General features: G+C 37.1%; 4 protein-coding genes across 6 annotated transcripts in view; all 4 read right to left on the bottom strand.

The window, feature by feature from the left end:
* The window catches only part of LOC140970544 (cholesterol 22-monohydroxylase CYP90B51-like), a 4,932-nt gene extending 2,669 nt beyond the window's left edge, over positions 1-2,263 (bottom strand). Inside the window, exons 1-5 of the mRNA XM_073432329.1 lie at positions 1,939-2,263; positions 1,540-1,864; positions 1,317-1,469; positions 992-1,228; positions 479-571 (exon numbers count right to left, since the gene is read on the bottom strand). Coding sequence (XP_073288430.1) covers positions 479-571; positions 992-1,228; positions 1,317-1,469; positions 1,540-1,864; positions 1,939-2,258 — 1,128 coding nt within the window. The 5' untranslated portion in view covers positions 2,259-2,263. The remainder of the gene's footprint in view (positions 1-478; positions 572-991; positions 1,229-1,316; positions 1,470-1,539; positions 1,865-1,938) is intronic.
* A 6,225-nt stretch (positions 2,264-8,488) lies between these two features.
* LOC140970560 (ATP-dependent DNA helicase DDM1-like) lies at positions 8,489-14,321 on the bottom strand. Of its 2 annotated transcripts, XM_073432356.1 has the most exons (16): positions 14,210-14,255; positions 14,058-14,149; positions 13,360-13,623; positions 13,200-13,283; positions 12,536-12,876; positions 12,257-12,446; positions 11,989-12,164; positions 11,287-11,356; positions 11,015-11,204; positions 10,517-10,612; positions 10,337-10,431; positions 10,138-10,257; positions 9,638-9,757; positions 9,345-9,443; positions 9,155-9,265; positions 8,489-9,018 (listed from the first exon to the last, which is right to left on the bottom strand). In XM_073432356.1, exons 2-16 carry the CDS (start codon positions 14,121-14,123, stop codon positions 8,776-8,778), a joined length of 2,265 nt encoding a protein of 754 aa, XP_073288457.1. In that variant the 5' UTR covers positions 14,124-14,149; positions 14,210-14,255; the 3' UTR covers positions 8,489-8,775. The 2 variants fall into 2 exon arrangements, with proteins under 2 accessions (XP_073288457.1, XP_073288456.1); XM_073432355.1 differs by having other exon boundaries at positions 14,058-14,321.
* Positions 14,322-14,646: 325 nt separating this feature from the next.
* On the bottom strand, positions 14,647-18,931 carry LOC140970542 (proline-rich receptor-like protein kinase PERK15). 2 transcript variants are annotated; one of them, XM_073432327.1, is made up of 9 exons: positions 18,855-18,931; positions 17,853-18,523; positions 16,934-17,494; positions 16,740-16,826; positions 16,437-16,507; positions 16,243-16,319; positions 15,504-15,651; positions 15,248-15,409; positions 14,647-15,045 (listed from the first exon to the last, which is right to left on the bottom strand). In XM_073432327.1, exons 1-9 carry the CDS (start codon positions 18,914-18,916, stop codon positions 14,761-14,763), a joined length of 2,124 nt encoding a protein of 707 aa, XP_073288428.1. In that variant the 5' UTR covers positions 18,917-18,931; the 3' UTR covers positions 14,647-14,760. The 2 variants fall into 2 exon arrangements, with proteins under 2 accessions (XP_073288428.1, XP_073288429.1); XM_073432328.1 differs by having other exon boundaries at positions 17,853-18,535; positions 18,863-18,919.
* Positions 18,932-20,767: 1,836 nt separating this feature from the next.
* On the bottom strand, positions 20,768-24,155 carry LOC140970546 (plant-specific TFIIB-related protein 1-like). Its single transcript, XM_073432331.1, has 5 exons — positions 23,508-24,155; positions 23,044-23,202; positions 22,217-22,946; positions 21,582-22,134; positions 20,768-21,513 (listed from the first exon to the last, which is right to left on the bottom strand). Exons 1-4 carry the CDS (start codon positions 24,087-24,089, stop codon positions 21,635-21,637), a joined length of 1,971 nt encoding a protein of 656 aa, XP_073288432.1. The 5' UTR covers positions 24,090-24,155; the 3' UTR covers positions 20,768-21,513; positions 21,582-21,634.
* Positions 24,156-24,820: the final 665 nt, after the last annotated feature.

Below are 24,820 nucleotides of genomic sequence, written 5' to 3'. Positions count from 1 at the left end.
TATATTCCCAGTTTAGTTTCTATTGATGACGAAAGTTAATTTAGTAAAATTTACTTTAATTAAGAAATAACTAATGAGTTAACGGGTCGTCCATGAGGGCTAACCTGACCCGACCCAAATAATTCAAAAGTTTGATTTTGAATTATAAGAGAGAGTTGTTATTTATTTTGGATAATTTTTCTTTTAACTTCCACTACACAAAAACAAAAAAAGAAAAAAAAAGGAATTGTTCTTGGAAGAAAATACAAGAGCCGAGACATTCATCTTCAAAAGCACACAAAAAAATCATATCACAATTATTAAGCATTTGGATTGTGAAAAATTGATTCCCTTCTGTTCGGGATCGGCGTCGTGACATTGAAATGTATTAATATCTCCGGAATAAGGTTAGTAATTCAACTACAAAGATCCTAAATCAAAATAAAAATTTATTCGATAATCATATGCGAGATTCGAGTGTATGATTTCCGTCACTTACGCATTGTGTGAACTCCATTTTCTTGTAATCATCCCAATTAAGTTCAGTCTCCCCTGTCTTCCATTTCTCTCGTGCGATTTCCGAGTGTTCTTCCTAATAAAACAATTCAAAACGAAGACTTGATTATATTATGCCGTCAATATTATGATAAAAATTTATATTTAATCAATATATTCTTTATAATAAAAAATTTTTTGCTAATGAGATATTTTGTTATTTTTTTATGCAGCAGATCGATAGATCTTTAGCGATGATAAGGTATTGCCCGAAAAATTTAGCTATTTAACCTTCCTAAGCTATGAATTTAAGTCATATTATGCAAGCGATTATGCGTTTAATCTCATCTTTTCTCAAATGAAAAGATAACGAATAAAATATTTTATAAATAAAACGAGCGATTTCTTGGGTTACATATAATCTAACCTCCCAAAAAAATTTAATAAAAAAATCGGTAATAATTATGTTTTATTTAAAAGAGAAAACATAATTAAAATAATGACGATGCAGCTTTACTCTCAATTGCTGAATCGCAGTGGGACAAGCCTGCAGGAAATAAATCGCCAAAGATATAGCAACCGACGAAGTTTCGTGTCCCGCGAACAGCAAGCTCAGCACGAGATCAAGAATCTGTTCTTTCGAAAGATTTGAATTCCTCAGCACCCATCCCAGCAAATCATTCTCTTCCTCGCTCTTTTTCTCCATCCTCTCCTCCATTTTCTCTTCGATGAAGTTAAGAATCGTCGATCGAGACTGTGTTTGCGTATCCAAGAAAACGTGAACTTTAAGCGAGACCTGAGTTATATGATTTTGAAATATATATATATATATTTTTTGGTACCTGTAATGCTTGCCTGTAAGCAGTTCCGGGGAAATTCAGGGGAGCAGAAACCACTCCTTTCATGAATGTGATGTACTCTTTCTTGAGCTGTTCGGTCTCTGTTTTTCCAGGCTCCAAACTCATTATATGTTCTGCCATTAGATTGAATGTGAACTGCAAAAGAAACAGAAAAGGCTAGCGGTTATGGGGCTCGACCTATTTCTTGATAGTCGATTTATTCTACCTTCTTGGCTTGATCTTGGGCGCAGATTACAGAGTGATGTATCCAAGAGTCGAGAACCAACAGAGTGTGCTTCTCGACTTCGCGTAACAGATGGGTTTTCAGCCTCGCATTGCTCAGGAAATTTAGAGAGATGATTCTCATATCCCTATGCATTTCTCCTACCAAACCCAGCATCGACCATTTCCCGAGAATCCCGCCGATACTTCTCGGGTAATTACATTCGAACAGTTTGCCTTCGTTCTGCAGAATGAATCTGTTCAATCCAGTATCGGCTGACACGATTGTGGGCTCGCCGAATAGGTGGGATTTGTAGATTTTACCGTATCTGAAAAATTCAAACTTTTTTGCTGCTTAAGTTGTGAGTTTTGTTTACCAACAGATAAATTAACAAAGAATCACCTTGAAATATGTTCCTCCATGAATTTCCCAACTGTGGTGGCCGAATACGGCTTCAAATAGGCTATTGTTTCACCAAGAAAAGGCCAACCCATGCTACCTCGCGGAAGATTGAAAGATTTTCGTCTTCGTCTACGGAAATTGAAGATAATCAAGGCGACGCATACAAGAAACAGAGACAATTCCAATCTCAGCTCCAAACCAAACATGGTTTCTCTTCGATTTTCGATTAAAATAGATTGTTTTTTAAGCTTCGGCTTTCTTGACGGATTCGAGAGGAAGACGAAAGTAATTGACAAGCTTTCAAGCCAATAACCTGACATTTATAGGCATTTGTTTGTTTCACTATATAATATATCATTTAAAAATAAATATAGATTATCGCAATAGAATGTTGAATGAAATATTATTTAGCAATATTACTATCACTCATACATCACTCTTTTATGCTCACATATCAAACCAAATCAAGAAACGCAACGTCAACAACTTGACAAACTTTCTACGAGGTTACTCGTCACGGTACTACTCTTACTAATGCACGTTTAACCCAACATTCTTCCCAAAGAAGTATAGAAATGTGCTTATTGGAAAACTTGAAGTCATAATTTCGCTCTGAAATCAATGGTTAGGATAAAAATTTTACCACTAAGCCAAAAACTATACATAGGCAAGACGCAACTTTATTTCCTATTACTCGTGTCAACGCAGAGTTCACCTAGTTGAGTGCTAATTAATCGAATTATTAGGCCCATGAATTCGGGGAGGTGCGTATCTATTTGTTTGTGTTGTCTCATATATCTTAGAAACAGTATTACCCGTTAAGATCTAGCGTTACTCTTTTACGGTCATCTAATCAACCAGATCAAACGATGTAATATTAGCAATTTGACGTACAAGAACTTCCAAAATATCTATCATCTCAGTATTATATATACTCATGCACGCTTAACTTAACAAATATAAAAATAATACAAATATTTTATGGTTTCTCGACTGAAAATGTCAAATTTTATTGAATGTAGTATTCTGTGACGATTTTTGTCGGATTTTTTTTGTTTCGGTTGGAATTTTGATTTGTCTGGTCGTCTTCGGTTTCTTGTCATCCAAACAAAGCTTAAGAGATTGCAAAATAGTAATTTAGTTTTGGGATATTGAACTTGAAGCTCGATAACAAAAATTAATGACAAAGACAAAGTTATCATCATAATTGTCAATGCAAATTTGATCACTTCATTCATTTGATTGATGTGAAACTATAAAATATCTTTAGCAAACTCTTATATCGATAGGAAAATGACATGGGATTTGTCTTGATTATTATTGACCGAATAATTAATCAATTACACATAAAAACTAACGTAATACTGTCTCACATATCAATGTTATAAAACGGATCTCCAACTCTACTTGATTTACAAATAGTATTATATTTTATGTTAAAAATATTATTTTTTTCATTTTAAATATGGATCTGATCGACTCGTGTCATGAAAATAAAACAATAAGGCAGTCTAACAAGAGACATACTATATTATGTCGAAGTCATTTATGTGTATTTAGATTTAGCAAGATTTACATAAGATATATCTGATCATAAAAACAGCAGGCAACCCCTCTATGAAAGGTTAATACACAAGATGCCAAGTTAGAAGAGCACAATGGAAAAATTAAAACAAGAAAACAAAACACAAACCCGAGAATTATTTTTAGTTTTCCAAAATATAATCAAATATTTATAATTATTATTTATCAAAAATACATTTTTTTTAACATACTTGTACATATATTACTTTTACAAACACAGAGCCGAATTAATAGTGTGATCTATTTTAGAGTATATGTTGACATTTTTTTTCCTTTTTCTCAATTCCATAAATTTGTAGGTGGGAAAGACTCTCAAGTCATGATATCTGACGAAAAGTTTACCTAAAAAGCTCGTAGATGAGACAAGTCCATCTGTTGGATTTTACAAGTACCCATTTGGTTTGGTATTCAAATGTGGCATATTCTATGTTCCACATGGTGTGTTTTTAATTTTTATAGTTGCTCGTCATTAGCGGGACTCGAGTGTGATCGCGGTCAGGTCGTCGTGTAGCAACTGTTCAGTTGTTCTCCGGATCCTTGAGATGACATGCAGGCTGATACAAACCTGCAGCCTAATCGAAGAGGATCGATTTTCTTCTTCGTTTTTCAAAAGTCATGTAGTTCATGTAGTTGAACATGGATTTTATGCCTTGGAAACTCATTTTGTCGAAAGGACAGAAGCCCACTTCCTCTTGACAGGTTGGATAGTTGAAAATGGATATGGAGCTATTTCTTGCATACAAAACATCATCCACCAGCAACAAAAACAATCAATTCTATGGACTAAATGAAATGATATTTTCTATTAAACGTTTCCCCTTTCGATGGTTTTCGTAGCACTTGGATATTTTGATGGACTAGTCATTTATTTTGTATAGCATTATCCCTTTCAATAAAGTACCATGAGCAAAAGAAATTTGCTTTTGAGGGACTCGAAAAGATATTATAGAGAACATGGAGCATTTTGAGCTGGGGATGGGACTTGCCTTCTGCTTTCAGCTGTGTCGCTGTGGATGTCACATCTCAGGGGTGTCGATTTGAGACAAAAACAAAGACAACCATTAATTGTGGTTTAACTTTAATCCAATGATTTAGCCTCCATCTATGTTGTCTCAATGATGGCATTCACATAGTTTAAACTCAGTGGAGTTTTAACAGGCCACTGATTTTGGCTTTTAACACAAATGCTAAAAGAGCGATCACATTCAAAAAAAATATATATCGAATCTTCTATATAACAGTTGATGAAAATACAAGTTTTCACTCAGTTTTTCGTGCATCAGCAGTGAGCTATTTTGAGGTTTTATACCTCATGTAAGAAATTAAATAACCCTATTTGGCAAAATTCTTGAACACACTTATCATACTAGAATCTAAATATGCAACTTAGAAAACAAAAAAGTGGTTTCACACAACCTCATATATCACAATACAGCTCTAGACTTGAGACTCAAAAAAAGAAAAAGACAAAGATTGACTCGTAGCACAAATTTAATTATCATATCAGACATCATAACACTACTTTATATCTCAATCAGAAAAATATGACAAAAGAGTTATTCGTGAAAGAATTGTTTGATATAAAATTACTATATGTAAAGATTGTGTGAATAAGATGTAGGTATTGTGTGCAGTGTTATTACACCTTAACACAACATGCAACGGAATAATACAATTTCTCATATAATTAAACTTTGATGAATAAAATAAGACAAAATTAATCATACACAAGCATACACGCTTGTGTATTGTCTCATGACAAAAGATTTACTAGAAAAACTTGTCAGTTTGATGAACATCACTTAAAGAAGTGAGAGCACAAAGCGCATCCAAAAACAATTGTCAAACCAAATAACCAAATTACGAATGCATTTGTGAAGCTGAAATTCTGTTTGATGAATATCACATTAATCAGCACTGTGATTATGTGTTATGTCTATATATCTTCAACACTCCACGACAACACAACAATATGCCTTGGCTTGATCTCTTCGAAGTAAATTAGCAACTCTCATGCTTGCTCTCCATTGGCGTCCATATTCATATCTTAATCCCAACATTAATTATCTTTGATTATTTATAAGCTTCCTTAGCTCTAAAGTTTATTACTTGAATAGAATCCTACAAGATATAGAAACAAGAGTTTTATTGAGAAATAAACTCTTTTAAATAATATATCATATTTAGAATTTATCAAAGATCTCAATAATCTAAAAAATCAAAACTATATAATTTAATCTGCACAATATTATTAAAAAGAAAAACATATATTCCTTTAAATTTGCTTCTTTTTTTTTTACCTGAGTTGTATTCAAATAATAAACCCCATCTCCATTGATATGTCCATCATTTTATACATGCATTTGTTCCAAACTAGTCGAAGTCAACTAGATAGATCTACCTTTTCTATTCTACGTAGTTTTAAATTGAAGTTGCATTTATTACACTTCACAATTCCGTGTTAAGTTTAAAACTTCGCCTCCCTATTAAACCAAAATATAACCATTGCATTGGAGCAAACCTCTTATCATTTAACCGTTGAGGACATGGTTGGACCACGGAGTATAAACTATAAATTCAGTAACATCGTACAAGTATAAGAAGAATAAGATAATGCAACTACGAAGAACACAGATGTTGGCTCAATCTTGTAATTGTAAACTAGGAGGAAAAATGAATCTGGACTTTGTTAATGAATAACTAGACCTTGGAGTGTTGTCTTAACTTCATACAAATGTAGAATTTCACAGGATACATCTGACTGTTCAGACTGAAGAGTATGATTTCAAATAAGTCAATCTTGAGGGCATTTTCTTGCGTAAAGCTCGCATGTTCGCCTTACTGAATTTGCAACTTTGAGATTTCATCAACTAATCAAGAACTCCTTGTTAATATGGGTAAATATCTCCCAATTGTCTCGGAATTGTTGATCCCATGAAATTCACATGGCTTTTCTTGCAATTGACTGCCGTGAAATTCTTAAGATATATGGAATAAGAATTGCAAGCTAAGGAACATACTGCCGAACGATATCCAGCAATGTTTTAAGTAAAGGGTAACATACGATGATACTTAATTGGAGCCCAAATATGAAGCACACAAAGGTCACCACTTTAAGGAAGTTGAAGGGCCTGTAATGACACCTAATTGGAGAATAATGGCAGTAATTATCAGCCGTTGTCTAAGGTATTTATGCCTTCCTGTAACATCCAAATCACGGGGAGTAAATGAAGGTTAAATTCTGGGTGGAATTTCACCCAAACAAATACCCCCAACAAAGTCAATTTTTGAAGCTTAAAAAAGCTTCACCAACATTCACTGCATACCAAAAAAAATATTTAAGTTTTGCACCATTTTTAGGTACAAGACACCAGCAAATACAAGCGATTTTCGGCAAGGCGGTTTAGATGAAGAAAATTTTGGATTTTTACACACTGATTACATTCGATGTCTTCAAATTTGCATTATCTACATAGGTAAGTGCTTCTGGTCTCTTTCATTTGTTAAAATCATTTGTTTTTATATAAATTGGCGGCAGACATATTTATGCATTTAATGATTTAATTAATCGTAGGAACTTATGTCTGAAAAGAAATAGACTCGAATCAAATAATTTTGAACCAAATGTTTGGAACATGAATTCCAAACTTTGCTCTGCTATAACCCTAATGTGGTGACTTGCGAGATCTAATAATCTTAATCTGTTTTGATATGGTGGGAAAGTATTTTTCTGTTATTTATACCTTGACATAGTGGATGAAGCCTTGTTGGGACCTCTTTGAGAGATAAGTTAGTGTGTGTATATATTCTAAATTAGTTTTTGAATTATATGAATATATGTATATTTTTTTTATATTTTTATGACGCTAAATTTTTTTAAAAAAATATATTTAGTAACTTTTGAAATTTTAATATTTGTACTTAAATATTAGGAAGTGTCTCATTAAAAATTTTTTATAGAAAGAAATTACGGTTATATTTTAAACTTTTCCGATGATGAATTATTTTAAATTTTTTTTGCCTCTCTATTAAAATATCTATTAACATCCCTCACCTCGAGAGAGTTTTTTTCTAATATATTAGCTGCTCTCAATTTTCATTTATTTTCTCCTAATTTTTATATCAAGTAATTATATCAATAATTTTAAAATTAATATATACATCACATCTATTTTATTATTCTATTTTTTTCCAGTTTTTTCTATTCATTACATTTCAAAATTCAAGCATATATTCTTTCTCATTAACAATTAATTCATACACTTAATTATGTTCCTAATACAAAATAGATATAATATATATATAATAATATGTGAAGAAACCGAAAGAGACTTCAAAAAAAAATAAATAAATGAAGTTAGACCCAAAGCGTGAACGACTCAAATAAACAAAATAAGAAGACCGTTAGAAAAAAAAACAAGCGAACATCAAAGATATTAATCAAAATCAAATCCGACGACGAAAAAGAAACATAAAAATTAGATATGATTGATGAATTTAATCAAAAAAAATAACAGGAAAAATAAAATAAAAATATGAAAATAATACAAAAAATATTGAAAAAAATAAATCATAGTTATGTAAAATGATAAATAAAATGTGAAATAATATTCGTTATTGAATAATTTGTGAAAAAATTATGTACCTACATTCATTTATGAATTTAAGATCAATATTCATACTGTACTTATATTCATTAATCACATGTTTTGGTGCTAGTTAATTGAAAATTAGGAGACAGTATTAATTATTATGCGCATAAAAATTACAATTTATAGCATTTTTAAATTTCAATATTACGAACATTAAAAAAGAAATCGTATAAGATATAATTAAATAATTATAAAATATAATCTGAAATTATGTGTTGCCACTAGCCCAGGGTAAAAATTTGAAGCAGTGATTATAATACAAATACAACATTTTTTAGTTAAAAATGTGAATTTGAAATGAAGACAATTTATACCTATTTTTTTCTCAAGCGGGCTTTTAATCATTTTCGAATACTACAGAAGAGAGAACGTTTTCAAAACAGACCCAAAAATTATGGAACGTGGCTGCAATTGACATGCTAATAGCCGTTTACCCCATCTACTCAACTCTGGGCAGATAGAATTTTGTCTATCGATTCCTAGTAGACATTCCACTCGACATGTTCGACAAAAATGGGAGGAAAGTTGATCAAACACATACACTTAACACATTATACATTTTCCAAAAAACAGAGGTGATATACCCATAAACAACCAGTGTTCAGCTGCTGAGACTGGAGAGCACTCCTCCAGTTGCGGTTGGAATGACCACCTCCCAGCCAGGTCCTTTAAGTGGAGTGACACTTGGTTTTGACTTGAAATTATCAGTTTCCTCTGAAGAATCAGAAATTAGTAAATCACTACGGTCCAAAACTCTATCCAAGTCTTCGTCACTAATGTCCGTCTGAATCTCTCTTTCCGCTTCATCTTCTTCATCACGAAGAAGAGCTACCAGTTCCTCTTCCTGAAACATGCAACAGAATGTGAGAATGGTCTTCTCTTGATAGCTTGGTTGTGAACGTCATACAAAAATGACGACTTCAACCGAGGACAAAGTATAAAAACATATGCAATAGCAAAAGATTGCACGTAGCACCAACCGTCATGGAATCAGTTGCATCAGCCTTCGATCGTTCTTGCTTGAACTGTCCCTTCCCAATCACCACATGTTCAAGCCTCAACTTGCTAAAAGCTCGCCTTAACATCCGACCCTGATGGTATAAAATTTAGTTTCTTCTATCAAAATATACGAGCAAAAAAAAATGAACGACATTGTGAATTATGAGGCACCTCCACAGATTGAGCAGTAGCCAGCCTGTAAACATGGACAGGTTTTGTTTGACCAATTCTGTGACATCGGTCCATTGCCTGTAAATCCATTTGAGGGTTCTGTAATGCAAGGGCTTGTAAATTAATTTTCTGAGGACAGCACTTTATACATAAAAAGAGTAGATGATGTGGAGAAACAGACAAACATAAAGAAAAAAAAAAGGAAAACAAAGAACATGTGGCATGCTTGAAAATAAGTGTGTGTGTACGTCTGTGGTGGGGATAGATATGAAATAAGAGTTGAAGATGGGTACCCAGTCGCTGTCATATAAAATGCAAGTATCAGCAGAAGTAAGATTAATGCCTAGTCCCCCAGCCCGAGTGCTAAGCAGGAAAATTCTATACTCGCTGTCAACGTCATTAAAATCTTGAATCTGTATGCCAGATCAGCAAGTAATCTTAGTTTATATCAATTTCAAAATGTGAAGAGAATAAGCAACAAGCAAAAACATAGAATATCATGAGTCCATGATCACGTTATATATAATCAAGCTTCAAATATTATGAATGACTTGCGATACTTCTAGATGGGATTTCGCTGTTTTCACACTGCAAATTCCACTCAGCACAAAAGTCGGGGAAGAAAAAATCTAATTTCAAAAAACAGAAACAAAAACACATGCGGTGTCAACAAAAAAAGGTGCGATTGCAATTCCAAATGTCCTTGATCACTAGAAAAGACATGCATGAACCCATAACAATGAAGATAAGGCCAAATTGGCACCCATTTAGCATCAGTAAGAAATAGTATTACCTGTCTTCTCCGCTGTTCCAATTTAACATTACCATCAATCCTACAGACTTGAAATCCTTTTTCAGCAAAGTAGTAGTCCATTAAATCCAACATTTTGGTCCATTGCGAAAATATTAGAACCTGTTATCCCGGATTGAAAATAATGAAAAGCCAGTTATCACAAAAACTTACATCCACATTAAAAAAGTGGTTCAATTACTTTGTGCTTGCGAGCAAACAGCTTAGTCAGCAATCTGTCCAATAAACGAAATTTGCCACACTGCTCAACTAGCTGTTCCACAGGTGGATAAAAATCTAACAAAAAGCACATAAACTAAAAGATTAGAAATGGATTTCAAACTAATTAGATCACTAAAGTTTTACGAGATAAATAACATACATGAACCATCAAATGCGGACTCCAAAAGGTCAGGGTGGTAGCAGTTCTTTCTAAGTTGAACCACCAGATTATTTAGCTTCCCTTTCATACCATATGCTGCATGTTCACAAAATTTTTCATCAGCATAGATCATCCTGATAAGTCAATTTAATTAGAATGGCCTATTCATCCTTCCAGAATATTAATTATTAGCCTATAAATAGCATGAGAATGGGATTTAATTTTGTAACCAAAGATGTATCAGAACAAACATGCCAGTGCAGGTTAAATACAAAAGTAATATGGTACAACCACCTCACTGCACCTAGGCAAATTCATATTTCAGTTTATTTTAGACAGATCCGAGGCTTGAACAAGAAATAAATAAACAATATTAAGAAAGTTATTATACAAATCAGTCATGTGGAGATAAAAATGTACAGAGATTAACAGTTAAGATCGGTATTAGGGAAAATTTTGGTGTAGCACTTATTAATAGGAAAATGAAGAGGTTATTACGATATTCTGATTTCTCTCTCAGGTGACCTTCAAGCGTCTTATCAATTAGATGATTCTGGAAGTTCTTCTGATACTGGGTCATCGTGGCGTACAAGATAATTTCCTTTTTCCGTGGGAGCATCTGCTCCACATCTGCTTTCAATCTGCGCAGGAGAAAAGGACGCAATATTGTATGAAGTTTGGCCACCACCTGCAGTGTTAGGAAGTCTCAAATATGATGCTAAGAACATTAATATTCTTCTTTGAAGCTCAGTAGGTTTCCATTAACATACATGTGCCCTTCGTTTTTCTTCCAATTCTTCCTTGATGGCTTCATCACTAGACTTTCCTGATAAATCAAACCTGAAAGAATTCACATCAAAGCAAAAGAATCAGGCAACAAAAGCAGTTTTCATCCATACATAACTTACTGGAATACCTCAGCATAACACTGACAAACATCATAAAATTTTGCAAGCTGAAGTAATTGTGTTTTGGGTATCAAAGACAGTTACTCCAGTAAAACAATGACTTGGATGCAAATTCCAAACCTAAGTAATTTGTATTTTAGATTTTTAGTTTCAGGGTATTTAATAATTGTAGTCTGGCAGAACTCAGCCTCCATACTATAATATGCAATAAAATCATAAGATCATAGCTTTGCAACTTCATGATCACTTATGGCGTGTATCGTGCTAGTTCTTCCACAAAACAATCCTATTCAAGCTATTTCTCCATGAAATTAACCTTTCCACTGCTGAAAATTGATAGAAGAATCCCATGTCACATAAATAACAACTACCAACGGCACAACAGAGATTAAATGCAACAGATATTAAATGTTCAGATGAACCAATCATAGGTATACATTGAGTGACGGAACACTTATCAAAAGAAAAGAAATTAAGAAAGCAATTACCATTGCAACTGTTTATTTCACAGTTCTCAAGGAATACTTGCACTTGTAAAGAATATAACGATTAAAAGATTAATACCAGGATTCAAACTCTTCGTGGGAAGAAAAAATATCAGGAAGAATAAAATTCAGTAGAGACCAAAGCTCCGCCAAGTTATTTTGCAGAGGTGTGCCAGTCAAAAGAAGCTTATTTTCTACATTTAGGTATTTCAGCTCCTTCAGCAACAAACATTTAGAATTCTTCAATCTGTGTCCCTTCAACAAACAAAAATTGGAGGATAAGCAACACTTAAATATCTGGCACCTGCACAAAGTTCAGAAAGGAAATTTTGAATTGTCACAAGTACCTCATCAACAACCAAATATTTCCAGATGTAATGCCTTAAATGTTTTCGGGCATCAAACAGTGCAATTTCATAAGAAGTAATGACAACAGGAAACTTGGGACCGAGTGTTCTAGGCATGTGATTTCTTCTAATTTCATCCCTTGCCTTCTTGTCCCCATGATAAATGATTGCATCCATCGAGGGCACAAACCTGGAAAACTGCAGCTGCTTAGTATACTCAATATGCGTAGAAAGGGCATTAGCTACAGCTATGACAAATTACAAAAGTAAATTAAATACCTATTTATTTCACTCATCCAATTTGTGAGGGTGGAGAGAGGAGCTACAATCAAATAAGGTCCATGCAATCCGTTTGCTTTTAGATGTGCAAGGAAGGAAATAGTTTGAATTGTTTTCCCAAGCCCCATTTGATCAGCGAGTATCCCATTTAGTCCATTTTGCCACAACGAAATCATCCACTTCAAGCCTTTAATTTGATAAGTTTTCAGCTTTCCACCAGTTAAAGAGGGTACCAATTCATGTTGCTCTTTCTCGGCCCTCTCTTCTTCTGTAAGAGTATTTTCACAAACACCATCTTTAGATCTAGTAAGCATGGCTGCGACAGCTCTCGTGGCCTTCCTCTACAGATAAATGGAAAATATGTTGGCTAAAACAAACACAAAACAGCAATAAAAAAATGGCATACATCTGTCCATGTAGACACACAAGAGCACCGAACAAAATCTGGTAACATATTGTCCTCAAAAGAATATGTATTATACCCATTAAATGCAGATACCATTATTAAAAAATACAAGATCCACACTGAAATTTCAATCAGAATTCAAATGGCTCAATCACCTAACTACTGACTAGCTGCAAAATCCAACAGGAAATATTGAATATTTAGTATTTTAGTTGAATAAACACTGATTCCTGGTAGAACAAGAAGAAAAAAAATTACAGTATTATAACTTGCAGCTGCCTTTCTTTTTGAACCACGGCCTCTCTTGCTTTGAGCAGCTTTTTCATCATCCTCCATCTCATTCTAAAATATCCAAAAACCAATTAAAACAGCAAAATATCATTGCAATTCATATTTTTAAATTCATCAACAAAGAAACCTTGGTGATATCCTCCATATTTTCCAGTAGAAACTCAGAGTAAAGTTGGGTTTGTGTCAGAAGCTCATCAAGTTTAGTGAACTGGATATCATTCAAGGGAGGCTCCTCTTTAACCTCGTTTCCATCTGCCTCTTTTACTTTCTTCAGCCTAGCTTCCAGAAGCTTATCTTCCTCCTCTTCGATGATTTTTGAAAATGGAGAAGAATCAGTTGTATTTGCGTCAGTTTCATCCTTCAATACAACACCAATCTTCTCCGTGCAGTCCTTCAGCTCAGAATAATATCAAGAAAAAAACTAATAAGCACCAACTGAACATTGACAACTAAGTCATAGGACCAAAAAGAAAACAAAGGCATGTAATATCCCCAACTCAAAGGGTGTCCGAAGCCGAAGAGCAATGATCCAACTCACCAACAAATAAACACTTGCAAAAAAAAATTTCAAAATTTTCACCAGAAACAAGAAATGTGATGCGCTCTAAGACAACAAATCTCCAACTTGAAAAAGCATCCACATTTAGCGACCATACTGCCACCGCCACAACTCCAACAACCAATATCAGACTTTCTTCCATTTGCCTTCGAAACCCAAAAAAAAAATCAAGCATTTTGAAAACTTCCATACTACATTCTTCCTCGATAAACAAAAGAAGACCACAAATACAATCAAAAAAACATACACATAAATTATTTACGCACCTCGTCTTCGAGAACCGAGGTCGGAGAATCTGCAACAGGTTCGGTCTTCACTTCTTTCTCAGCCATCTCACTTTAAACCCTAACCCCTTGAATCCTTCAAGCCCCAAAATGAAACATTTCAATACAGAAACAATTACTCCGAAAATATGGAAATAAACGCTTCAGAAATCGTAATCAAATAATCACTACAAATCCGAAAATTAAAATTTTCCTAAAATGTGAGGAAACATTCGTCAAGTTCTGTGGAAATATAAATACGTGTGAAAAATGAAAAAATGGCTGCGCAAATACAAAGAAATTTGGAATAGGGTCGGATATTGGCGGGAAACTAGATCTTCCTTTTTTACCCCTGAAATCTTAGGGTTATTTCAAAAGAGCCATCGTGTGGTGCGAAACTCAAAAAATTCGCGAACGAATATTGCACTATATTCTGTCTTCCATTATAAAATATAAATAATTATTTAATTATTTATGGGACCCAACAAAAAAAATCTGTAAAAATAAAATTGAGTAATTACAAATTAAATCATGAAACATTGTATAAATGTCCATGTACTTGTAATGTGTGCATATATATCAAGAAAATTAATAGATGAAAATTTTCATATATATAGCAAAACTACATATGCATCCTCGAACGATTCCTAAAGGTTAACTGTGCTAGATGTATGAGATCTAGCGATATGATCAAGTCAAGAAATTTCTATGGTTTTGACCCGTTGGGGTCAGGAGTCGTGACGTCTCCCAATTCTCTTGAATCGTTGCTGCTGGACGAGGAAGGGTTCAACCCGTACTCACTCGTGGCTCCGCTGCTGTTGCAGTCCTGGCTCGTCATCACCATCTTCCTGAATTTCATCATGTCAGCATTGTATGCGCCCGTGTCGTAGCTCTCGATGTTGCCTCTCGGGTTAAAAGCAGCGCTTTGTCCAGGCTTCACGCCTTCGTTCAAGTCCTCCAGCAGCGAATTACCATCCAAAGAACGTACAATCTACGAATACAGATGTTTATGATTAAGTTCATGTTATTGTCATGAGAAAGTTCTATATATATATATGGGACTTTTCGGAGCTAAATATTGTTCATCGAGTGATGGATCATTTTCTGTTCCATAATCTCCATCACGTACGTGTTTAAACTTTTTAGATATTTGCATGATGATAATAAGTATACTGGTGTTATTCATAGTATACCTGGCTCATCTTGGGGCGTCTTCTGGCAGAATGGCGTATGGAAGCAGCTGCACAAGAAACCATGCGAGCCATCTCATGGGGGACATAGCTATCTTGGAGGCGTGGATCCACTAAAGCATCGTAACTCCCATCTTCCAATGCTTTCGAGAGAAGTGGTCTCGCCTGCATGCATGCATGTAAACTCAATAAAGACGAAGTTGGAAGCAACAAGAGTGTGTGTGTGTGTGTGTGTGTGTGCGTGTACACACGTACGTACCCAGTCGACTAAGCTGTCTTCCATGGTTTTATTAGTATGGTCTACGGGCTTCCGCCCGGTTATCAGCTCCAGTAGCATCACCCCGAAGGAGAAGACATCCGACTTCTCCGTTAGCTTTCCGCTCGATGCATACTCGGGGGCCAGATACCTACAGTACATATACAAATATATTTTGGTTTGTTAAAAATTCATTTTATTTTTTATTTTTTAAAACTTTAATATTAGTTATATATATTTGCCTGATTTTTGTCATTTACGTTATTTTCACAATTTAAATCATTTTCACCACGGTGCCTACGTGATGTTGACGTATAAGTATCACATCAACATTTTCGATTAAAAATAATTAAAATTGCCAAAATTAAAACCAAAACTAAAATTGAACAATATAGAGAACCAAAATTGTAAAATAACAAACACGTAAGACCAAAAGTGCAGTTTTTCCTATTTTATAAGAGGAGATTAATAAGTTCAATAATATTCATGTACAATAATAAAATGAGCCGCTTTACCAATAATTATAATCAAAGATAACCGTATTTAAACATCTCGTTTTTTAAGTAAGAGTAATTATTGTTTCAACAATTTATTCAATCATGTCAATGTTTTAATTAGGCTGACAATCGACAAAACCCAATAAATATAAGAAAATATATTTATATATAAATTAATAACTAATGAAAATTAAATAAAAACAACAATAATAGCCCTCAAAGAGAATAGATAATGATAAAATTACCCGAAAGTTCCCATGACACGTGTGGAAACGTGTGTGTAATTTTCACTAGTAAGTTTAGCCAATCCGAAATCAGCCACCTATATTATAATATATTATAGGAAACAAAATTAATATTGGTAATTATGCATATATATATATATAGCCTCACAAAAAGAGATGATTCTTGGAAATTATTTAGAAGATTTCAGGGATACCATGGCCTCAAAGTTGAAGTCAAGCAGTATATTTGCTGTCTTGATGTCGCGATGGATGATTCGAGGGTGGCCTGCAATTACGCAATAAGATTGAAAAACAAGAATAATGTGCTAATCGTGTGCACCGAGACTAGTTATTTGTTAAGAGTATGAACTTATATGTTTAGAAATTTAACATCAATTTGAGTTTATACATTATGAAGAAAATGTGTTCAAAAAGTTGTGGTTCCATTTTTTTTCCCATCATTCCGTGTACAATTTACCTTGAAAAGTGCAGATATATAACAAGCCAAGAATTCTTACAATCTTCATGCAGGTAAGCAAGCCCCTTGGCCGATCCCACCGCAATTCGAAGCCTAGTCGCCCAGTCCATCACTGACTGATCTTTTGCTGTAACAACAAACTCACATTTTCACCATCAAGAATTCCTATCACAGATATACTGCACTTTCAAGGTTCGAAATATAGCAGGAACTTAGAATGCAGTGGTGCAGTACCATGAAGATGGAATTCTAAGGTCTTGTTCGGTACGAACTCATAAACCAACATTCGCTGCTCTCTGGCAATGCAATATCCAACCAGAGACACAAGGTGCCGGTGATGAACTCGGCTGATAATATCAACCTCCGCTTGGAACTCGCGTTCGCCTTGCCCGCTACCGGCCTTGAGACTCTTCACGGCAACCTCCCTCCCGTCAGGTAAGACTCCTTTGTGCACGAAACCGAACCCGCCTTGGCCTAACAAATTGGAGTGAGCGAACCTACCTGTTGCAGCTGCAAGCTCTTCGTAACTGAACTGGCTTCTGGGACCCATATTGCCGCCCACGTTTGGAGATGGAGGTGGCAGGGAAATGGGATGTTGCCCTGAATTGTTGTAGCCAGGGGGACTCATGAACTCGTTGCTTAGGTTTGCATGGGGCGGGGGAGTAGTTGTACCCCAGCCGCCGTGGGCAGCGGGGGTGCCCATGACGCCGGGTGGTGGAGGAAGCTTGACGATGTGATCCATGTTCTGAGGGTTATGCCAGTTTGTGTTGCCGCCGTTGTAATACTGGTCTCCGCCTTGAACCAAAAGCATTTTGCATCATATAACTTAAATTCTAACCCTCATTCTGAGGCATTTGCTTTAAAAAATATATATTAAAGAAAACATTAAAATATAAACTCATTATTTATCAAAATTATATATTCTCCCACCTCTATTTTTTTTAACCTTTAACTTAATTTTTGAACTCGGACTCTAAATCTGCAAACTACTTTAGTTGGATAAACTATATTCGGCAAGCCGTGCTACGGACGCAATAGAGAAAGTGGTACTGCATATTCTCTCATTTGCACTTTAAAAGGTTTGCTAAAAGAGGCGAAAGAATATATATAAATGAAAGAATCATTGAAAATGCAATGTCCTATATTTTCATACCTTTAGGTGGACGCCCATGATCCTTATAATATGGCGATTTCTTCCTCCTCTTCGCACATACCAGACAGATAATCAAAATGGCAAGAATCAATATTCCTCCAACAACAGCACCTGCAAAGACCGCTATACTCTCTGTGGAATCAGATGGTGAAGACGAAGCATCCGTCCCAGATGATGCATCCGCATTCCCGTTTGATGGCCGCAAAGGAGATGGAGGAGCCAAAGCAGATGGTGTTTGTGACCCACCTGTTGGAGATAAGTTAGGTGACGGAATACCGCCGCGAGAAGGAGGAGGCGTGCGGTTGTTGTTCGATGAAGCCGGCGGAGATGGAGACGATGATGGAGGAGGCTGTGTGACTGGATCTTGAGGTGCTGGCGGGGTTTGGGGTTCAGCGGGTGTGGAAGGTGGAGGGACTGAAGAAGGGTCGTCTCCAGGTGTGGAGGAGTCTGGAGGAGGAGGGGAGGAAGCTGGCGGATCCGGCGGTGATGTTGTAGGGGCCGGAGGAGACTCCTGCTGCTCGGGTGGAGAGGGTGGAGGAGTATCAGCGGGAGGAGCTGGCGGAGATTCTCCGGGTATATCACTTGGCGGAGCAGTATCAGGAGATGAAGCCATTTGTAAATAACTTCCCGGCGAAGATTGGCAAACCGCCGGAAGGAAAATTCCCCCACGACTGCTCTTCAGACTTCAAGGCAAAGTAACGCAATGCACATGAATATTACATACCACACGCGCGAAATTTCAAAATTCACACAGCATTGTACTAAAAAATGATTCTTTTCCATCCTGAGATAATCTTATAAACATGCAACTTAAATTCATTTAGAAATAATAAAGAAGAAAGTTTATTTTTGAATCGACCCTCACGAAATAATACAACATATTACAAGAAGGATGAAATTAATTTTAGTAACTAATTTAGAACATGTCAATTCGTTGTGTATATATGTTTAATGATCACACAAATCAAGATTCCAACATTAGAGGCATAATTAAGAGAGAACAGGCATACCAGAATTGCAGCAGTTGAAGATTCCTCAAATGTAAGAGAAAAGGAGAGGAACATTATTGATTTGTGTTTTTTCATGTTATTACAAAGAGCTTAATCTCGACCTTTGATTTCCTACAAACAAGGAGACACTATTGTGCCTAAAATTATGTTTCCTGCCACAAATTTCGGCCCCAATGGCTTGTGTTGGGAACCCCCGACACATTTGGATAATGGGAATTTTGTACATTTATGTATTATATGTATAATTTTTTTTAAAACAAAATAATTCTTCTTTTTCAATGCAAAGTAATGCAACCCTAGAGTCGTTGCAAACGAAGCATTCGTTATACAGAGGAAAGCATAATGATTACAAAATATTTACAATTTAAATAACTCCACAAGGACAGTAACATACAAAATCGTGAAAAAATATAGCTCCGATCTTCAAATTACCACATTAGCTGAACTTTTCATTTAGATTATGTTGCACAGGTTGCTTATCTACCACGTCAAGGAATATCTTCGCTGGTTGCACAAATTGAACATATGGAGAATGATATGATTCAGGTGAGCTGAGTCTAGCAATCCACCGAATCTGATAAAAGTTGATGAGAGAAAAATGAGCAGTGAGATATATCCCAAATCGAGAATATCTCCCCAGAATAAAGCTGCAATGATGTCCTGAAAACAAAAAAACAAACACGTGAATGGACGTCGGAGGGGTGTTTGACGTAACCATTCCTATGCTTAAGTTAGCAGGTGGAGAATGAAGAAAATCAATGTAGCTTTACAGAGAAATAAATGCCACTGGTGTGTGTATATATGTAAATGAATTTAATGCAAATCAAACCCGCTTGTTTATAGGAAGGAAAATAATGATTTTCTTTGTTTTCAGTGTCTACTTACCACTTATAACCATCTATTATTGAGTTCTTGTCACGCCGATCTGTCCTATCAGGCACGTTTATCGAGATAAGATTTTACCTGCTCTTGCACTTGAGTGCGGTACTATTACCGAGGCATCCCGAGTAGAGAGTCATCACCCGGGAATTCGCCCGAGAGATCGGGCCTCTGGTTGCCCGGGTAAATGACGTCTCGAGCGCTCATCTGTCCGGCTACTTATGAGCTCCTTCTGCAAACTCACTATGATCCGGGCTATCCATTTACTGTCCCGAGTCATCCATGACTCTGGCTCTTCTAGTGACCCGGACTCTTCCGGGAGTATCATCACTCCTTCCTTAAATAGTCGGGCTATAGTCACACTCGCTGTCCCGATTAGTCATGCACGAACTCCACCAGAAAGATAATTAATTCTCTCTTATATAAAAGTGTCGGGGCCTCATGCCTCCCGGGCTTGAGATAAGGTGTCGGGGCCTCATGCCTCCCGGGCTTGAGATAAGGTGTCGGAGACCGTGAAATATCTTTCATTTGAAAAAGTATTATGATTAAGGGAACTTGGTATTGTAATTTATTCAATAAAATAAAAGAATCATTCAACAAGTTGTAGCATAAAGTCCAGGGACTCGTACCCTGGCTCTGGACTCCGTACCCCGATCATTTACTAAGTCCAGGGACTCGTATCCTGACTCGAGGCTCCGTACCCTGATCATTTATTAAGCCCAAGGACCCGTACCCTAGCTCGAAGGCAGGAGTCCCCGATCACTTATTAAAAATCCTGGTTATTTTTCAACATTTTGAAAAATTTTTGATATTTAAAATTCCACAAAGTACAATGTACGAGTGAGAAGAATTCGATTATTTTTAAGACAAGGTATTCTGCAAAGTATTCTCAGTCTATCTACGAAAAAGAAAACAAGTGACAGAAAAAGATTTCATTAATCAAAAAGCCCGAAGGCNATGATAATTGGGTATTTGGGTAGGGTATGGGTATCCGATAATCCGATGGGTATGGGGATGGGGATGAAATTCAATACCCGATGGGTATGGGTATGGGTATGGGTATGGGGATGGATGTATGAAATCCGACCCATACCCTACCCATTGCCATCCCTACCGAAGGCCAAGGTTACATGAAAAGAGCTGGAAAAAGAAGAAAAATTACAATCCTATTCTAAAATTATTTGACTCGAGCCCGGCTACTCCTCTCTTTTTGTGTCTTCCTTCTCTTCAGCCTCCTTGGGAAGGGATGCTATAGCTCGACCAAAATCAGGAAAGTCTTCCCTATCCACCGAGAGAAGCCCGACCTCTTCAAATTGCTCTTGGCATTTGTCAAAACCGGTCCGGAAGAAAAAATAAGCCTGATCCTCGACCGCCGTCTTGAATTCCGGAGATTGAAGTAAGGAAGATCGCCATTTATCTTGAGAGTGCGCAGAGATCGCCAGGGCAGTCTCAGCAGCATTCGCCCGGGACATTTGGTTCTTTATCTCCTCGGTCAAGGAATGACTCTTTGACTCTAAGGCAGTTATATGCCCCTGCAGTGTTTCCTCTCGGGTGAGGCCGGCTTCAACATCATCCCGGGCCGTTGACAATTGCTGATTGGCCATGTCCAAAGCAGCGCGGAGGCCGGTGACCATCTCTTCGTGAGCTGATCGAACTCGGGACAATTCCCCTTGCTGTTGCTCATAAAGTTCTTGGGTGGCTCGGGCTCGACCACCTTCCTTTGTAGCCACCGCAGCTACATCTTCAAAAGCCGAGACCAGCATTTGAACACCCTGTTCAGAAGGAGTTACTAAAAGTTAAAAAAAAAAAAAAAAGAAGAAGAGAATAGAGCAAAACTTACAGAAAGGAGCCGGTTAGATCTCTCAAAGAGCTTGGAGGTAGGGAGAGAGCTCTTCAGGTGTGCCTCCTCAGCAGGAAGAAGCGTCTGCTTAAGGAGAGCCTGACTCCAGTGGAGGAAGCTCCCTCCAAGAAAAGATTGCCTCGGGCTCCTGGCATGCTAGAGTGGAGGGGCTCGGTGAGAGGCTGGGTTAGAGGAGGAGGAGTAGATTGGGCTGCTGGGAAGGTGCCTTGGTCTCCGTCTTTATTGCCCTCAAGGAGGACTAGCTCTGGGCTTGCCACCGACTTTCTTTTCCTCTGGTTAAGAGAAATGTGATCCGCTGAATCTTCCTGGGAGTCAGCCCGAACCATCTCTCTCTCCTTTTGATTTTCGGCCCGGGTGGAGCTGTCCAGCCTGGCCACCTCATCCTCGGCCGCAGCAGATGCTTGACTATCGGCCAGAGTGGGCTGGGCCATTTTCTTTTTCTTAACAGCAGCTTTCCGAGCTGCCAGTTTTTTCTCCTTGGTCGCCTTCTCGGCTGCCCACCTTGCGAAAGCCTCCTGCATTTCCGAATTATCTGCACAAAAAGAAAAAGATGATAAAGACAACAACAAAATAAAGAATAAGAAGTAAAGAAAAAGTTCGGAGTTGAAAGTTACCAGGTTGAGCGTCCGAGCCAACCACTTCATCAATCACCAGAGAACTTGATGATGGCACGGGTGGGCGAAATGGCCAGGGCAACACGCCGGTACCTAGAGAAGGGAGCGTAGGGAATTGAACCTGTCTAATCGAACTAGAAGAAGCAGACTTTACATCTGTATCAACCCTTTTTTCCTCCCTCGTCTCGTACCGTAAATCGATCTCCATATTCTGGGTCGAGGTTTGCTTCGTGTCTGGGGGTTTGTGGACAGAAGAATTTCCACTCGGAACCTGTGGTTTCCAGAAGGATAGTGGCGATCCAAGAATGGCAGAGTTATAAGCCCTGTGGAAATTATCTTTCTCGGCATTTTCTTTGCCTATGTTTTGATGGGATGCACTCAAGATTTCACTTGGTTTTGCATGCTTGTCCTTGTCTAACGCTCCGACTAGATCAGCTTTAGATGACGAGCGGCTGACAGAAATAGAAGCAGTTGGAAACGCTTTCTCGGGAGGGACAACTGGATTATAATTTGATGGAAGAAGGTCATCCCAATTTTCCAATAGCTCCTTGTACACTTTGCGCAGAGTTACTTCTGTTAGGCCAGTCACTTTACAGATTTCAGCCTGTGTTTTGCGTTTATCTTCTAACTGGCAGGCCAAATAAATGGCAGCTGCAGATATGCTGATAGGGTTTCGTCGGGTGCAGAAGCATTTGTTTATAACTACTTCTCCTATGTGTGTTGCCAGCTCCTTTGATCAATCATCACCAAGAAATTACAGACAAAAGTGTTATGAATTTAGTGAGTGCGGGAACATTTATCGACCATGAAAGGCGATTGACAAGTACCTGAGCAGATTTGTTGAGTTGAAGAAGTGTGCAAAACCGTGGCATGTGCACAGATATGGAGTTGCTATTGATTGGCTGGCTTAGTTGTAGAGCTTCTCCAAGAATTTTGATGTACTTTCCTATCTCCTTTTGGGGTAAATTTGCAGCAATGGATATTTCCTGAAAACACAAAATGAAGAAAATCACATGATAGAAAGGAAAACTCCGGAAATTATCTCTTGCAATGTAGCAAAGTTGAGACCGAAAAAGAGAATCACAATCAACAAATCAATAAAAAGAACATGCAATTAAATAATAGCCCAATAAGCTGGAACTGAGAAAACGAATGCATTTACAAGGATCATTTATCCACATTTCCATAAACATGACAGCTATAGAACTTACACAAGCCAAATTTTAACAAAATCTCCAAGAAAATCAAGCCTAAAATTAAAATTTTTTCCACTCAAATAATGCAAACGTACCTGGGGCGTCCTGGGTGCTTGAGCTTCTCTGATGGCCTGCACCAAAGCAGCAGTAGCAAGAGCCTCCACACTACGATTCCTCAAGCAAGTGGCAGAAGAACAATCCCTGAACAACTGAAAGGCGTGTTCCGTAATATCACAATCCAGCCCTAAAATCGACGCCACATCAATAATCTGCAGGTACGCCCTTAAATTGTCCACAACCACCGACGGCCCTGAAGGATTTTCCGCCGAAGACGTAGTTTCCAGGACCCGTTCCAGCTCGGCTAGGTGCCCCGAGAACGAGAGAGAAGCATGGGCGAAAACAGGGTGATGCTCGAGGGACCAAGTAGAAAAGGCGGTGATGAACCCAGTCGACTCGAATGGGTCATCCTCGGAATTTCGAGAGGCTGTAGGGACGGTAGGGAGGTCGGAGGTGACCAAGCAGAGAGGGGAATCTTGCGCTCGGAGGTTAAAAAGATGGTGAGGTAGTGTCTGCCGCTCCTCAACCACGCGCCCGCAGGAGGTGCACTCCGTTATACTCCGGCCGGAAGACGTGGTGGCGCAGCGGCCTTGTTCGGGTGAGCAGTAGGTGCACCGCATTTCGGATACGCCGATCGCGAGTGTGGGTTGACGCCTCCTGGTACAGGCGTCGAAGATGATTGAGTAGCTACGTTCAACACCTTCTAAAATCTAAAAAAGAACAATTTTAAACATTTCTCAGAAAACACTCTGATAAAAAATCAATATTATAATAATTTATTTATAAGATTTTTAATTTTTCACTTTTGTTTCTAAATACTATATCATTTTAATTTTTTCCCACTTTTCCATAACTTATAAATTCAATCACTTATTTAAAAGCATGAAATATTCCCTAAATGTTTTTGGGAATCAAACAAACAATTGAGATTTCTTCCCGGTTTGATATCCATCAGTATCACGCAGGAACTAAAAAAAATAAAGGACATCACAAGGTCATGACGTGAGAAGAAGACTATGTTGATGACATGCAAGCAATAACCTTGAGTGATGCTACATGTACAACGATATTTGTACATCAATTTATACAACACAAAAAATTCAATTTATCAAAATCTCACTATATATTGAATACAAAATTTCGCGATATAACAATAAAAATTCGCGATATAATAGTTGTAAATATCGCTGTAACGATATATTGGTTGTAGCTTTAACATTATTCAATAATTTTTTACCAAGATGAACAGAATATATTAAAGATTGTCCTTTCTCCAAATTATCTATATCAACAGTTAACAGTTAGAATAGGCATCCTGACAAGGAAAGACCGTCAACTTATCAAATAATTG

The sequence above is a fragment of the Primulina huaijiensis genome, unplaced genomic scaffold (assembly GCF_012295235.1).
Source record: "Primulina huaijiensis isolate GDHJ02 unplaced genomic scaffold, ASM1229523v2 scaffold7585_ERROPOS129901, whole genome shotgun sequence".
NCBI classification, from domain to species: domain Eukaryota; kingdom Viridiplantae; phylum Streptophyta; class Magnoliopsida; order Lamiales; family Gesneriaceae; genus Primulina; species Primulina huaijiensis.
This window is presented reverse-complemented; position numbering and strand designations above follow the sequence as displayed.

Bases quoted from the DNA above. Each gene is read 5' to 3' on its own strand.
- LOC140970560 (XM_073432355.1), bottom strand. From the start codon at position 14,123: ATGGCTGAGAAAGAAGTGAAGACCGAACCTGTTGCAGATTCTCCGACC. The intron at 13,284-13,359 runs GTTTCTTTGTTG...TGGATATTTTAG, and splicing joins ATATGGAGGATATCACCAAG to AATGAGATGGAGGATGATGA. The intron at 11,357-11,988 runs GTATTAATCTTT...GAATTCTTTCAG, and splicing joins CACGAAGAGTTTGAATCCTG to GTTTGATTTATCAGGAAAGT.
- LOC140970542 (XM_073432327.1), bottom strand. From the start codon at position 18,916: ATGTTCCTCTCCTTTTCTCTTACATTTGAGGAATCTTCAACTGCTGCA. The intron at 17,495-17,852 runs GTATGAAAATAT...TTTTGGTTCAAG, and splicing joins TCATGGGCGTCCACCTAAAG to GCGGAGACCAGTATTACAAC. The intron at 15,410-15,503 runs GTACGTACGTGT...GCATGCATGCAG, and splicing joins AAGACAGCTTAGTCGACTGG to GCGAGACCACTTCTCTCGAA.
- LOC140970546 (XM_073432331.1), bottom strand. From the start codon at position 24,089: ATGCGGTGCACCTACTGCTCACCCGAACAAGGCCGCTGCGCCACCACG. The intron at 23,203-23,507 runs GTACGTTTGCAT...TTGTGTTTTCAG, and splicing joins AAGCACCCAGGACGCCCCAG to GAAATATCCATTGCTGCAAA. The intron at 22,135-22,216 runs GTAACTTTCAAC...CTTTTTGTGCAG, and splicing joins TGGCTCGGACGCTCAACCTG to ATAATTCGGAAATGCAGGAG.